This window comes from Enhydra lutris, unplaced genomic scaffold, assembly GCF_002288905.1.
Source record: "Enhydra lutris kenyoni isolate GAN:26980312 unplaced genomic scaffold, ASM228890v2 scaffoldscaffold8, whole genome shotgun sequence".
Lineage (NCBI taxonomy): Eukaryota > Metazoa > Chordata > Mammalia > Carnivora > Mustelidae > Enhydra > Enhydra lutris.
In genome coordinates this window covers 9000018-9016003 of record NW_019154092.1, presented here as the reverse complement: position 1 = coordinate 9016003, position 15986 = coordinate 9000018, and the positions used below count along the sequence as shown (strand labels likewise).

At 40.2% G+C, this 15986-nt stretch overlaps 1 protein-coding gene across 2 annotated transcripts in view; it reads left to right on the top strand.

Annotated features, from left to right (window-relative positions):
- The window catches only part of LOC111142547 (protein tyrosine phosphatase, receptor type M), a 769091-nt gene that overhangs the window by 483414 nt on the left and 269691 nt on the right, over window positions 1–15986 (top strand). For both annotated transcript variants that reach the window (XM_022495809.1, XM_022495810.1), the window contains exons 10-11: window positions 3390–3591; window positions 6554–6656. In XM_022495809.1, the coding sequence (XP_022351517.1) occupies window positions 3390–3591; window positions 6554–6656 (305 nt within the window). The remainder of the gene's footprint in view (window positions 1–3389; window positions 3592–6553; window positions 6657–15986) is intronic.

Below are 15986 nucleotides of genomic sequence, written 5' to 3'. Positions count from 1 at the left end.
TCTTTCTTTCTTTCTTTCTTTCTTTCTTTCTCTCTTTCTTTCTTTTTTTTTCTTCCTTTTGATTTCCATGACAGCTCTCTCTGTTGGCTTTTCTGGTTCATTTGTTGGTTTCTCCTCCTCCACCACTGATTATATTAAAGGTCAGTGTTCTCTCTCAAATCTTTTCCCCAGCGACCTCACCCATTCCTAAACCATAATATTGCAATGCTGATCACCCACACATCTCTATTTCTGGGCCAGACCTCTCCAGTCCCAGCCTGATACCGTGCACACTATGTCCACAAGCCAGCAGTTCGTTTCCCCGCTTTCATTCCATCCCTTTCAACAAGCGGGGCTATCTTTTGCTTAAGCCCCAAATATGGAAACTATCCTGCATTCCTCCAACCCCCCCCCATTCACTTGATCACTGACTTCTGTCCGTTTTGACTCTCAAATATGCCAATTCTTTCCATTTACTGCTCTCTTCGCTGTGCTCACCTTATTCCCAACCATGGCACTGTCAGAGGTGCTGAAGGTTCCCCCCGTGGTCTCTGTGGTGGTTCCTGGTGGCCTCCCTGCCTCCCCTAACTGCCTCCATCCAACAAACCACTTCTCCCCCTGGCAGCTAATGTGGTCTTTTCATAAGGGAAATTAGATCCTTTGGTTTTCATGCTTTAAAATGTTCCAGGGCTCCCCATTGGATGCATCCATGCTTCTTATCTTAGGGTACAGAGCACTGTGTGGTATGGCCTGTGCCCACTTCGACCCTGGTCGAAGGACCACACTCACCTCGCTTGCTGGGCCACAGTCACACAGGCCTTCTTTCTGTCCACTAACTGTGTGCAGAAAACTCCTGCTTCACGGCCTTGGTTCTTGCTGTTTTTTCCCAAACTCTTGGCATGGCAGGCTCTCTCACAAAGTTCAAGTCTCCACAGATTTTTTTAAAGATTTTATTTATTTATTGGAGAGAATGAGACAGAGATAGAGAGAGCAGGAGCAGAGAGGAGAGGGAGAAATAGACTCCCCACTAAGCAGGGTGCCTGATGCAGGACTCGATCCCAGGACTCCAGGATCATGACCTGAGCCAAAGGCAGTCGTTTAACCAGCTGAGCCACCCAGGCACCCCCAGTCTCCTCAGATTAACTGTCAGCCCCTCGGTGGCCCTTTCCACAATCATTCCCAGTGGCTGAGCATGTAGCCCTCTCTGCCTACAATATTCTTTGTCTTAGCACTGTGTTTATTTCATCTACTGAATTTTAGTATTTTCAAATTCTTAATTTACTTCCTGCATCTCTCCCAGCTCCACCCACTGTGGTCCAGATGCTGAGCTACCTGCAGACAGGGCCTGTGTCCACCCACTGACCACAGTGCTTGTGGTGTCAGTGTCCACCCCATCAATATTCCAATGGAATGACTGAATCTGAGCAGGGAGAGAAAGCAGGTCATAGATGGTGCTATCACCTTCCAGGCAGGTGAATGATTATGAGCCAAAGAATGTCAGAAAAGTCCAGTGTTTGTGGTACACAAAATCCTATCCCCTGACCAGGGCAGAAGGTGATATAATGGCCTTGTGTCAAGTATTCCGAGATACGTTGCAGGTCTTAAACCCCAAGGTAGGGAGTTCGGATTTTGTCTCCTATACAAGTGTGTCCCATTAAGTGTGTTTTTAGTAAGGCAGTGAGATGAACAAGGACTGTACCTAGCCCTGGTAGGCTGTGCTCATCCTCATTTACAAAGACTGTATCATAGGTGTTGAATTGTGTCTCTACTTCGCCATCAGCCTGTTACCTCTTCCAGGACAGGTCTCATGTCTTCCCCACCATGTGAGATTCCCAGCTCAGAGCACCGAGCTTGGGTCACCGGAGGCAGGCCATGAATGTGTTTAGAATGGGTGAATGAATGAATGAATGAATAAACTTTGGGGAGCAAAAATGCTATCACAGCTTAGACCTACCCTCTCTGAACCACCCTTTTCTCTAGAAGTGTCAGAATGAGGACTAAGTAGACAGCGAAGCACATGGTGGTGCCAATGCTGAAGTCCCTCCCAGAGCAGCAGGTGGGAGACGCTGTCTTGTCTCTTGACTCAGCGTAACCTTGTGAGGGAAATCGGCTAGAAGGTTAACAGCAGATATGCCACCTAACTCTGAGAGTGGTGTGCACTGTAGTGATTAATATATACAGCAAACATTTTCTTGCCAAAGCTTAGATGATTCAATCTAAATAATCTCGCAGAGAGGTCCCCCTAATTATAATGACATGGTATAAATGTAAGAAGAAAGAATGTCAATTATCACTCCGTATAATAACAGTGTTAGTGTTCATGCACATAAATTATAAGGAAGTTTACCTATTTAAAAGCAAGAAAGTGCTCGGTTTTGCAATTTAAAACTTTTGATATGGCACATTTAAAAATTATGTCATTACAACCAGTAGAAGTTCATAATCACCACTAAAATGCGCGCTTGTGAATAGTTGATGAACTACTTACAGTAAAATTCTTTAAAAAATCATTTGAAAGGGCAAATTTAAAGACATCTATGATATATTTATTTTCACACATTCCAGACTCATCCAATGTGCTTTGAACACCTGTTTAGTGGCAAACATATGAGAACCTTCTAGAGCAACATTCCCAGAAATGGCAGCTCCTAGTCCCGCACAGTGATTTACATATAAATTTTAGTAAACGAAAATTAAATAAAACGCTCAGGGCCTCAGTCTCACGAGCCACATTGCAAGGGCTCTGTCACCACTTGTGGCTGGTGGCTACCATGAGAGTGCGGAGTAGAACATTTCTATCATGACAGGAAGTCCTGTCGGACAGCGTGGCTCTGAAGAAAAAGAAGTAAATACGACTGTTCATGAGCACCACGGTCATACCATCAGGAGCTCCTGATGCGTGTCTAGGATTTATTGTGAGAGCAGATATCTTTGCCTACCCTGATGAAAACATTTAAAAGCACTCTTGTTCCCAGTAGACAATACTCCTATTCAGTGCAGAATCAAACTGGCCCCTGGATGAGAGATGAGGCCTTACCCTTGTACGGTCCTTATCTGTTTAAACTAGTTGTACATTTTGTGATGTTGTTTTAAGCCAACTGTAATGTAGTTTTTCCAAAGTGACATTTTGAAAGCAAACAACTTCAAGGTATTAGCTTCAATCTGAACTCATCCTTTATGTTCTAATCTACTGGCTTTCAGTTCCTCTGTCTATAAAAGTAATAACTCAAAGCAGTTTTGGCTGAGTTCCTGAGCCCCTTCACTGGATCCAGGATTTGAAGCGTCTAAGTGAGTAGAGGAGCTTATCATGAAGCATCTGACAGTGCATACATCACAGGGGTTTATTGGATAAAGATGTGATCCCGGTGCACCTGCTCCAGACATGTTATCGCTTTCTTATTCTCCTGCAGATCACCTACAAAGCAGTCAGTTCCTTTGACCCCGAAATAGACTTATCCAATCAAAGTGGAAGAGTTTCAAAACTGGGGAATGAAACCCATTTTCTGTTCTTTGGACTGTATCCGGGGACCACGTACTCCTTCACCATCCGAGCCAGCACCGCTAAGGGGTTTGGACCTCCAGCCACAAATCAGTTCACCACCAAAATATCAGGTATTATACCTTTGTGAGTTATGTCTTTCATCAGAGGTGGCGTTTTTGTACCTTTTCATCCCCATTGTCAAGGATACAAAGTTCACCCCGACTGACCCACTGTATTCAGATGAGCACTTGGGCATATGTGCAAATCCAACTCATGGAATGGAATAAGATACTGCAAATACTTATAATTTAGAAGCTTAAGATCCTGCTGCATTGGCAAGTAGCCACGTTGTGTCATTTCGCATTGGAGGACCTGAGCATGAGTGAGGGTTCTGGTCTGCGTGTTCCTACCCCCTTCACAGTACAAGTTACTAGAGCAGCACCATTGGAAAGATCTCTGCGGTGAGCCATGAATGATTGAGTGCTCAGTGGAAAGACAGCATTATATGCAGTCTGCTTCCAGAAGGATTAGCCTTCACCGGGACCTTTACCGTTCGTAGTTGCACGTCCTCTGCGATGACAGAGGGGTGGTCCCAGACACTTACAGCCTCCAGCTTTTTGCTGGTAGAAACTCAGTTATGCCATCCAACCAAAGACATAATTTGAGAAGTAGTTCTGGGCATGTGCAACTGTGCAGAAAATGTCTTTGTGCTTCAGACTAGAGGAAATGGAGTTGCCATCTGCTGTGGGATATATAATAGCAATGAACACAATTCCATGGACATTTCCTTTTTCCATTTTCCCCCTTTGGGTATGAGTGGTGAAGTGTTTGAGTTTTGACCTTGCCTGTTTTGGGTAGGGGAAGATGAGCAGGAAGCTGGTGAGGGGAATAACTCTAGCTAAGTAATATTTAGCTTTATTTTATCTATTGTCCCTCATTTCTAATTTTTGGGAAGTTTTCGCTTAGAATCAGAGGCAGGCTTACAAGAATACTATAGGGGTGTGTGGATGGCTGAGTGGGTTATGCATCTGCTTTTAGCTCAGCTCATGATCCTGGGGTCCTGGGATCGAGCTCCATATCGGGGCAGGGGTTCCCTGCTCAGTGGGGAGTCACTTCTCCCTCTCCCTCTGCCCTTCTCTCTGCTTGTGTGCTCTCTCTCTCAAATAAATAAATAAAATCTTAAAAAAAAAGTGCTATAAGCACTCAATTAGGTTTTGAGGGAGGGAGGTTTGGAATTTTGTTTTTAAGCAACTATAACTTGAGGGGAAATTTTTCATCATATAAGATTTTGTTTATGAGCACAAACTCAACTTGAAGTTCAACATACACTTGATATTTCATAGCAAACATTAGGTAATAACAATATGGAGAGTTGGAAGAAGAGAAAGATGCCCTTGTGAGGTTAGGAAAATGCCATTTAGTCCTACATCTCTGGAGACCACTAGACTTGGAATCAGAAAATCTGGCTTCTAGTTGTAATTTCTTTGCACGCCCTCTCTGATCTTGATCAAGTGCACTGATAACCTAGATGCAATTAAGATGATAGAATCTGGTGCTTTAACTTATGATGGAGACTGAAGAGGAAATGTGTGCCAGTATGTGTATCTCTAAGCCTTCTTTGTTTTGGTAGTTTTCCCCCTATGTAAACCATATTTCAAAGAGTATTATCTTAAAGAAGATGTTCTTTTAGAAAAAATAATTCATTTTTACCATTTCTTGTTATACAAAAATTCTGGTTGATATGACTCTGACCACTGTTAGCCTACCAAGTTCCTATAGTTCTATCCAAAAACAAAGACAGTTGACATTTTTGTTAGCCTGCACAGACTCATCAAGAATAACTATTTGATTTTTATAGTTCAAAGAAAATTACAGTTTATGGGCCCCAATTTTCTACTTTCATGGACCTCAGAGAAAGAACTATTCTCTATACAAAATGTAATTCTGTGTTACAAATCGGAGTTAATTTTTGATAGAATTGGAGATAATTTTTAATGCTGAGAAAATCCAATAAATGGAAATGAGATGTAACCCATGCCTTTTACATAAAAGCTTTTTATATGTAAGAGATTTAAAAAACTATATTTGTAAAAAAAAAAATGATCACTAGTGTTCTCATTAGTCACCTACACCTGTGGTTCTTAAAAAGACCATGTGCCCCCCACATCACAGCTTTGATCCATCTAGTCCATGGCAATGACAAAATTATTGAAGAACTCTATCATTATCTTCACATGAGAAGACAAAACAATCTAGAAAACAAAGAATGCCAGAAAATAGACTTGGAAATAGGATTCTCTTGAAGTGGGGGAAAAGAATGAACATTGGTAGAATTATATTTACCTGACAATCTTTATTTTCTCTTTCAATTCCCATAATAACCCTAGAGGGTAATTTCTCCTATTTTGAAAGAAGGGTAAACTGAAGATACAGAGATAATTCGTGAACCTAAGCTCTTACACTGATTAAAACAAAACAACAGAAAGTCAAACCAAGCCTTCCTTACTCCAATTCCCGTATCTTTTCCACCTTCCTGCTCTCCCTGACAGCCCATTCGTGGTCACTAATTTCACTAAGCCTCTCTGGCTTCTACAGTCTTCTTCAGATCTCTAGATGGATCTGTGGCATACACAGAGTTTTCCATCTTGATTTTGATGGGAGAGCTGTAATATTCAGTTTTATGATCCTAGTGATTATTTCTTAAATATTCATTTAAAGCTATTTGTAAAGAAAAGCATACCTACCGAGAAGTATACACATTCTAAGTGCCCAATTTGATGTATGTTCTCAAGCTAACCTACACCCATTCAGCAAGAATGCAAATCAAGAGACAGACTATTAGTACCACCTCACAAGCCCCCTCATACTCTCTCCCAACTTGAACTCGGGATCAAAGAAGTTGACATATACTGGTTTTAGCAGCAGTTCCTAATATTCTGTATAAAGTATATACACAGAGGCCACCCATGGTTGGTTCATAGCTGTAGTTGAAGTGCACTGTGTTCTTAATGTTCTTTCCAAACAGAACTAGGAGGAAAACCGAAAAGATCGATCAGAAATAACGAATCTCCCATCACACATTTTTCCCCCCAGCGCCCTCTATGCCGGCTTATGAGCTCGAGACCCCTTTGAATCAAACGGACAACACGGTGACAGTCATGCTGAAACCAGCACAGAGCCGAGGCGCGCCTGTCAGGTACTGAGTAGAGGAGGGGTGGGCTGGCTCCAGAGACACAGACACTAACATCACACTGATGAATTTCTTGACCGTGTTTTCTAGGGATTTGCTACAAACATCAGTCAGCATGTAAACCCATTTCTTTATTAGCTCTAATTAAAAGAAATGACTCAGGAAAGGGGACGTGCTTTGATGTGGGGTGATCAAGTATTGTGTACAGAGTTTGATTCTGATGCAAGTGGGTTGTTCTTTGAAGATAAGCAACAAAAGCCTTAGTCTTTTGAGAGGTGGCTTTGAGTCTAACAAGTAAGTGCTTGCTGCAATTTTGTTACCCAAGGGCCAATGACATTTTTATCTTGAGCTCTCATCTTTCAATGGACCTTTGGGTTTTTTTGCCTGTTTGTTTGTTTACCTGGGGTTTTAAGTCAGTTAACTTCTGGGAAATTGGCTGATTAGTCCATTGAATATGCGGTGTAACTTTTTTTTTTTAAAGAAACAGATGATTGGAAAGAGCATTGTGAAGTCTTTATTCGAACATATTTAAGTTTATTACCAACATGTAGGCCCTATTTCTCATTCCGTGGTGATTTATATAGCTAAGAAATTACAAAGTGTAACTTTTACAGTGAATGAATAAGATAAATTTATTCTTCCTCGGAAGGAGCAAAGGAATGCCTGAATAACTCTTGAGTATGAACTTGTCATAAGCTCATTTATCTATATAAATGAAATTTCTATTTGTTTCAGAAGGATTTAGATATTCTGTACCATCAGAATAGATTCCCTTCAAAATAACCTATTATTTTGAATAGCGTACCCTGAGGAAACGTTTACATTCCCATTTAGACCTCTGTAGGGTTTGTTTCCGTACTCCTGGTGTAGAATTTTACTCTATTAACCTTTTGAAACCTGGCTCTATTTGATCATGTTTTCACAACAGTATCATAGACAATCAGTTGGACTTCTTTCTACATGATAAGATACGTACAAGTTTCATTTCACAGAGTTAGCAATAAAAACAGAACAGCATTCTTTTATAGGCAAGTCCAATTAGGGTGGAATCACAGAAATTTTTATTTGAAAAATGTAGAAAATTTTAGGAGACAATTTCTAGTTCACTCTGTTGACTTGACATAGTAGGAAGGAATTTTCATGTCAGGGATTGAGGATTGCCCTCCATAAGTGCGGTCTGTGAGAACACTATGAAATGTGTGAAAGCCCTACTCCAAATTTAAGATATAATTACTACTAGAAAAACGTAGCCGCTGACACTACCTAGGCCCTTTGTGCTGACTTCTGCGCAGTCAGAAGTCAGGAGTTACCCTAATCCGAATGACCCAAGACACATGCTCATTAGACAGCTGGCCGAGATCCAAGTGTATCTGTGGCCCTGGGTTAGACTTTTTTCACTCCAGAAAGTTGAAGGCTTATTAGATGAAAACTGATGCTCTGACCATGGCTGTGGGAGCATCATTTTCTTGTGACCCGTTTAAGAATCGCCTAGACTCAGCAATGCGGGCTGTTAGGACAGGAGTCCATGTCCTCCTACCGAAGCATCAGGATAAAATGAAAGCATACAGGCCACTCACTTTCAAGGCCTCCAAATGGAAGGGATCTGAAATCCTAACCTTCCCAATGCACATAAACTCCTTTTCATCTTCTGTTCTTATTACCTCTTTCCTTCAAACACTTTCAATCAGATTTTCGTCCATATAATTGGTTCTCTGTATAGGACTTTCCAAGTCTGAGTTTTCAAATGATATTCCTTTGGGTCATCTATATCAGCCCCCTTCCCAATTCTCCTTTCCTTACTTTTTTTAAAGTGCCTCTTGCATCCACACTACCATTCGTATTTTCTAAACATGCCTTTGTTTAAACAAGGCATTATCTTCTTGTTTTCTTTTATACCTTTCTAGTTGTTTTTGGAGACTGGAGATTTATCAGTTGGTTAATTGTATATATCCTCAGGCTTTTTATTCTTATGTTATAAAAATATACCTTCAAGTGCTTGTCAGAGTGTCCAAAATACATGGCTTCACCACGTTTTACATCATTTCTTGAAGTCCAGTCTCTAACTCTGCTAACATTTCAGTTTCTGTTAACACACCCTCCTTTACAACTGTCATGATGCCCTATTTCCAAGCTAACCATAGCTCCACTTCGATTAAACACCGTCTTGTTATTGGCCAAACATTCCTTGAATTTGCCAGGGTTACTTTTCATCATCTCTATGATAACTTCTTCCACAATATTAACATCTTGAAATTCATAAACGTACCATTTATGTTCATCATCTAAATCCATGCTAGAATCAAGATCAGTTCTTATGGGAAACTATTCAGTAGGTGGTACAGGCAAACCCACTACACATACCACCTTATCTGGAAGGATACGTATCTTAAATGTGTAAATTTTATTGGCACAAAATTGAGAATGGAAATTATCGTGACCCCACCTGTCAAAAAGTTGTGTGTTTTTGTTGTTGTTGGGGTTTGGGTTTTTTTGTTTTGGTTTGGTTTGGTTTGTTTTTTGTGGTTTTTTTTTCAGGAAAGTGAATGTTCTTTTCAAGGGATTTGGTCTTACAGTACAACATAATGGGACTGATTATCTATTGAGTAGATGCAAGACCAATATAGCTAGAAAGACTAGTTTGGAAAAAAGTGTCCGTAATACTTTCAAACTAAATGAGGTATATGAAAATTTTCAATTTCATTTAATGTTTAGAGAAATAAGAACTCTGATTAGGGAATCATGGGGACCTAAAATATAAAGCCATAATGTAGATTAAAACATTTGAACACATCTGGAAATTTGCAAAATGCACATGTAATCAAACTGCAATACAAGAAGGCTTTTCCCAAATGATAAGATAAATACTAGAAGAAGGAGGGAAATGGAAGTGAACATCTGTTTGCTTTCCTGGATTTTGCCCAGTATTATATGCTCAAAAATACTGTCATTGTGTGATTTCCAAAGCCAATTCTTTCAATTGATTTGATTTTTCTTTAATCCATAATCATTGATGTTAAAAATTCAGTCCCACTTCATTTACGCACTTCACCGAGGAAGGTGGTTTTGCATTGATTCCACTACAGACACTCAGCTTGCTTAATGCAGATTCTTAAAATTGCGCTAAACTCTCAATTTAGATTGAGATTGCTGTCTTTTTATTGATCAGCACATCAGCACTGTCACATAAAATGATTTAAATCCTGAGATGGCCAAGAAGAACACAAATTCCGTCATTCTAGCTAGTAAACCAGCACCTAGGACAGAATTTTAATGTCTGTTCATGGATTCAGTTTTTTTTCTTTAATAAGACAGGGGAAAGCTTAATTTTCTTTTACTCATTTAGAATCCCCTCATTTCTCTCTCTTCTCTCCACTGTTCATTACACGCAGACAGTCCAACAGAGAAAATCCTTGTAATTTACCAGTAAAATACCAGCTCTAAATAAAGAATGAGTTTTGCACAAGCTATGTGCTTTTCTTGCACTAACAAAAATTCTCTCCATGACTTTACTCTTTTGCTGTATGTACTGTGTGCCAGTGTCTCTCCTTAATGATGTTTTATACCTTCTCATGGTCTACAGCGTGAGACCTCATCACATTGGTGTGCCTTAGGTGATGGTGTTTTCAAATGACTCCCATTTTTGTTCTTTAGGCATTGTTGCTTCAATTTATTCATAAATGTTTTGGAGCTATATGTCTTCTTAATTAAAACTCAGGGCTTGAATATGTTAAACATTCTGATATTCATTTCAGTGAAATGTTAGAAAATTACAATTTTAAGTACTCATTCTTTGATTCATTCATTCAGGAGAAACTACCGAGTGGGGAAAACATCTATTTAGAGGTCTGTCCGTGGGGATGGGAGGTGGGCAGCAATCAGAGCAACCAGAACAGTAAAGCAGATGCCTAAATGTGAGAAGACGCTTTGAATGGATGGCAGCCCCCTTGTTCTTCTAACAAGGGTAGTCCTAATTATTTTGATGCTGTTCTTATACTGCCATTGGTAACTTCTTATACTATGGTTATCTTTGCAATGAACACGTCCTCAACAGTTATATTTAAAAAACAATTTGCAATGCGGTGCCTGGATGGCTCAGTTGTTAAGCATCTGCCTTTGGCTCAGGTCATGATCCCATGGGGCTCCCTGCTCAACAGGATGCCTGCTTCTCCCACTCCCACTCCCCCTGCCTCTGTTCCTTTTCTTTCTGTCTCTCTCTGTGTCAAATAAATAAATAAAATCTGAAAAAAAAACAAAAAACAATTTGCAAATAGTTCTGGTTGCAGGGATCAGGGCCACAATCTTAAAGCAAGTAGGAACTTCACTACATTATGAATGGGGAAGAGATGAGGTCATAAGGAAGGGATGAAAGAAATATTTTGCCTTATTTTTTTTTAAAGCACATGTTGCGTGAGCCTGGTGATGGGTATTATGGAGGGCATGTATTACATGGATCCCTGAGTGTGGTGCATAAACAATGAATGCTGGAACACTGAAAAGAAATAAAATAAAATAAAATAAAATGAAAAAAAAAGATTTCAAATGAGACAGGGAATATTTTCTGTTAGTAAAAGGCAGGCATAAATGTTTTTATTCATCCAAAACACTTTTGATTTAAAAAAAAAAGTACCATATAAAAACTTCAGTTTCATGCATAAATCAAGGATTTATTTATTTTTATATAATATATTCGGCTTTTTATAAAAAGATTTCACCTTGAATTCATTGCCGCGGTAGACTTGACAAATGTGTGCGGTAGACTTGACAAATGTGTGCTGTTTTCATTTACTCCTCTTTGTCACTTTTCCCTTTATGCTGCTTTGCCTTAGGTAGGTAGCCAGCAAAATGTGTATGGATCTTAAAGCCTCATTGTTCACTTCTAGTATTTCCTCATTTATCCAAACTACTCATCAAATATTCTTTTGTAACAAATCAGATAAAAAATTAAACATGCATTAAAGGATGCTATTTTTTTCTCGTCACTGAGCTCTTTGTCCTTTGAAAACTCTATGCTGTGTTCTTAGACCAAGGGGAAGGACAGGTTTTCATTCCGTTGTGGATAAATAGTCAGTAAAGCAATTATATTTATCTTAAGAAAATTTATTAAACTTCCTAAAAATGTCTGATTTGATCCTGGAGCCATACGGAAGACCAGATTTGTTCTTTTTTTGTGGCCATCAGCTTGCACTCACGTTCCCAGCTGGTTGTCACCCAGAAGTTTTTATTAAAGGGATTTAGCAGAAAAATGTCAGGGAGTCTGTGAAAACTGACACCTCGGATGGGACAGTGAAACAGATCTTTTGACAGGAGAAGCAAAGAAAGAGATCATTATAATTAACGAGTGATAGGAGACAATCGTGTGTTTGGTTTTAAGAAGTGTCCTGCAGAAATTACACTGTTAGCATATAATTAATTATGGTTTAGGAAGTTTCATATTAGGAAGTATGGACCAGATATTAATTTTTGAAAAGTTCTTTTAAGGCAACAGCAATCCATTTGCCTACCGTCAGTAAGTCCAAGGAAAGACATTTTCACTCCGTGCATACCACCAGCTTGGTCATACTGTTCTCTTCTGCTTCATGCAAGGAGCCTGTAAGCAAATCAACATTATGAGGTTCTTGTGAGGATTAAAAGAGGTAGTTTTTTTTTTTTTTTAAAACACTCCAAACTGTACTTCACACCTACTAACTGCTGTTTGTTTTTCCTTACAGCAGCCCTTTCAAACTGTGTCAGTAGGTGGTTGGTGTTGTTTCTTTTCATAGAACTAACTCTGGCCCTCTCGCTTTTCCTTTGTCTCACTTTTTTTTTTAAATCTGATAGCACACAAAAAAAGTCTTACTTTTACACGAAAAATAAAGGATTTAATCATTGTCTCTATCAATAAAATCCATAAATAATAGAATCCCAATAAATTCTGTTATCTCTACTATATTTTGAAATTGGATTGCATCTGGCGCCCTATTTACTTGTGCATTTGCAAGTTTTTGGGAATTGATGTTATAAATAGGTAATGAACCTTTCTCTGCCCCAATTCTGTAGTATAGCTCTTTAAAAGGGTTGGATGTTTCCCTGCTGGCTTCTGAATCATTAGCTGTTAGGGTTATTTCTACTGAATAAACTTAACCGTAGAACAAAAGGAAACCGATCTTCTGTTTATAACCATTCTGAAAGTGAAATTCATAACCTGACACCAGATTATGGGCAGTTGGTGATACACGGAACTTGGCTCAGCGAAGTCTAATGTTCTCTTCACCACTGAAGAATCTGATTCTTCTTCCCATTTCTTAAAAAATATCTGTATGCGTACTTGTGATTCGAGTACCATCTTATGGTCATTTAGTCATTATGATTATGTTAGAATTTATTCCCTAGATTCTAAAAATTATCTTTTTCATCAGAACAGTTTTGTCCAAAAATTTGATCTTGGGTCAGAGGAACCAGTTAAATCATGATTTGCAAATGTTTTTTATTACTTTTTCCCCAGAAGTTTATGCCTTTATTTTATTTTCTTGTTGGAATGACAATTATTATTCTGAGAAAGGAAAAACGATCATGTTTTCCTTTCCCACAATGCAGAATTTACCTTAAGACCCAAAGATCCTGTAATATAAATTTAAAGTAATATAATTTTAAATTAGCTATTATAAGTAAATGTATAATTTCCATATCTAAGCAGTGCTTTGCTGTAAATTACGTAGAAACTGCAGAATCTGTCAATAATCAAGAACATTGTACCCTGAGTCCCAAGATAGCATCAGGTGTCATGCATTGCCTTTTAGGTAGGCAAGCAGAATCACTCTTTCCTCCTTTGGCATATTCTAAGGAAGAAAGAATAATATTCAAATAACCACTTTGTTTCATGGGTCACATAAATTGTGGACTTAACTTTTAAAATGAGACCCAGGATATAGAGAAGGGACATACTCGGAAGTTAAATAAACCTGGTTTCGAACCCCAGCTCTCTCAATGATGAGCTGTGTGACTGTTACCCATTTCTTCACATCTCTAAGCCTCATCTTTGCAGAGCAAGGTAATATCACCTTATCTCAGGGAACTGTGAGGATTACAGTTATTAAGTACTCACTAGGTTTTGGGCACTGAGCTGAGTACTGGGAACACAGAAGAACCTGTTATGGGCTCTCTTCGGGGGTTCACAATCAGGATGGGAGGGACCAGCAGGTCATCTGGTCCCCTACTGCATGGATGAGGACTGGCACAGAAAGGCCAGGGGGAGGGGTTGTATCCGGGAAGGTCAGGTAAGACTTCAGAGAAGCGGCTCCAATGCCAAGGAGCTGAATCTTGCAGATGGAGATTGTCCAAGAAACGTATGTCCTGGGGAGGTGTTTGCAGAGGAGATGAAGTGTGTGTGGCAGGGAATAAATAATGAGTGAGACGTTCCAAAAGGGCAGGGAGGACTGAGCAAGTCAGCCTGACCTGGGGATGAGAAGAGTGTTACAATTAGAGTGAGCAGAACAGGTCGGGGGTGGGGCGGGGGGTGGTGTGGAGACAGGCAGGGAGCCACAAGAGAGATCGGGCTAGATTGGGCAGCCTCATGCTTCATGCCAAGGAGTAGAGAGGTAGCCTTTCGGCAGTGAGTAATCACTCAAGAGCTTTAGGCAAGGAAAAAAATGTAAGGAAGATCAGCCCTGCAGTGAGGGAGGGTTTAGGCAGGGACAGTGCCCAGGACAGCTTCAGAGGAAGTGTGGCTGGTGGGTGTGCTGAGCCCCTCCCACGGTTCCTTTTCTCTGGGCCCTGTTCAGACATCACTAACCTTTAGGCATGAAGGGAAGGGATCGTCTAAGGGCCACATGCTAATTTTTATTAGAGACAGGATTTAAAGGAATCAAAACCATTTAGTCCTTTTTAGAGGGAAAAACATCTTGACTAACCACAGCAACTAGTGATAGTAACTGCTTAGAGTATTGTTAAGTGGACACTAGGACACTAGAAACTGAAAGCCCATCTTAGCAATGATTCTCTATCTAGGAATTTATTGGAAGTTACAATTTGTACACATATTTTTAAATCTCCATTTTCCTAAGCAGTAGAAACATGGCATTATCAGCCCCTCCTTGCTGAGAAGCTTCTGGATCTTTCTCTTTCTGCTCCTTTCTACCTTCCTTTTACTGTGTCACCCTAATCCCTTTGCCCTGAACCTGCGCTAGCTGCTTTTGTGATGATTATAATTTGTACTAGGTTGTGTCTGCAAGGCCTGTTGAAGGGACACAGTGGTGTCTTTGCCTACTGACATCCGGAGTGCAAAGCCTTCTCTGAGCACCCACTAAACAGCCTGCTTAGTGGATGGTTGGGGCCAGTTCTTGGCCAGGGCCAGGGAAGACCCAAGTGTCTGATCGTACACTGTCTTGTTTCTGCTATGCCAGAAGGAACCCATGCTTCTCTCGGAAAAACTAGGTACCTGAGATTGGAACTACAGATTACATGAAAGCCTTCAAATATGGTAGAAGCCATGAAAGTCTTCATGTACAGTAGAAGCCAAAAGTTACTCATGACCATCTCTCTAGAGATGAGAGCAGGTAGTGCTGCCCATTCCCCGACCCACACTGACCAGCTGCCCTGAAACCATCCATCAGGGTGATGGAAGTAGACATGCAGGTTGATCTCATTTTCCACTGACGGTAGAGAAAGTTACATGCTGCTGTCCCCCCAAATATCTGGACCATCTATCTGTGTTAACAGTGGAATAATTTACAAGTAGTCTTACTTGTAAGCCTTATATAACTTACTTGTAACCCAGAGCCCCAGAAAGTTGCAAATGCCTTGAACTGAACACTGCATCACCTTAGTTATGAATCTTGAAGCCACTATGACCTTTGCTCTCAGGAACTACTAGGTCTTCCTGACACAGGTGTTGATTCCAGGAGATTTAAGGGATGAATTTCTAGAGGTATTCTGAGCTAAGACTGCAAGCCTTTGGGAGTGAAGATTTTGGAAATTTTGACAAAGACTAATTGATTTGCCTATAGATGCCTCACTTTTACTTTTTTAAAGGGCTAAAATCACATATATATGGGAGAAAAGATCCCAAGTTCTAAGAGGCTGATCGAGGCACGTGTGAGGCAGAGAGGGCAAGCTAGCCCAGTGTGTTGCTTAAAGTCACAGACTTTCAGAGCTGAGGTGTAGCCCCGAGAGGATCTGACCACTTTCTGGTTGTGACAGTGCTTTTGTTCCTTGTGGGGACACAGCCATATCATGAGTGTGGTCTTCCATCATTTTCTTCAGCAGAACATTTCCCCCACCAGTACATATAAGTACGTTCAAGGTGATTGTTGATGGCGAGAACACTAAAGCCAACAAAAATTCTGACATGCCTTCTGTTTC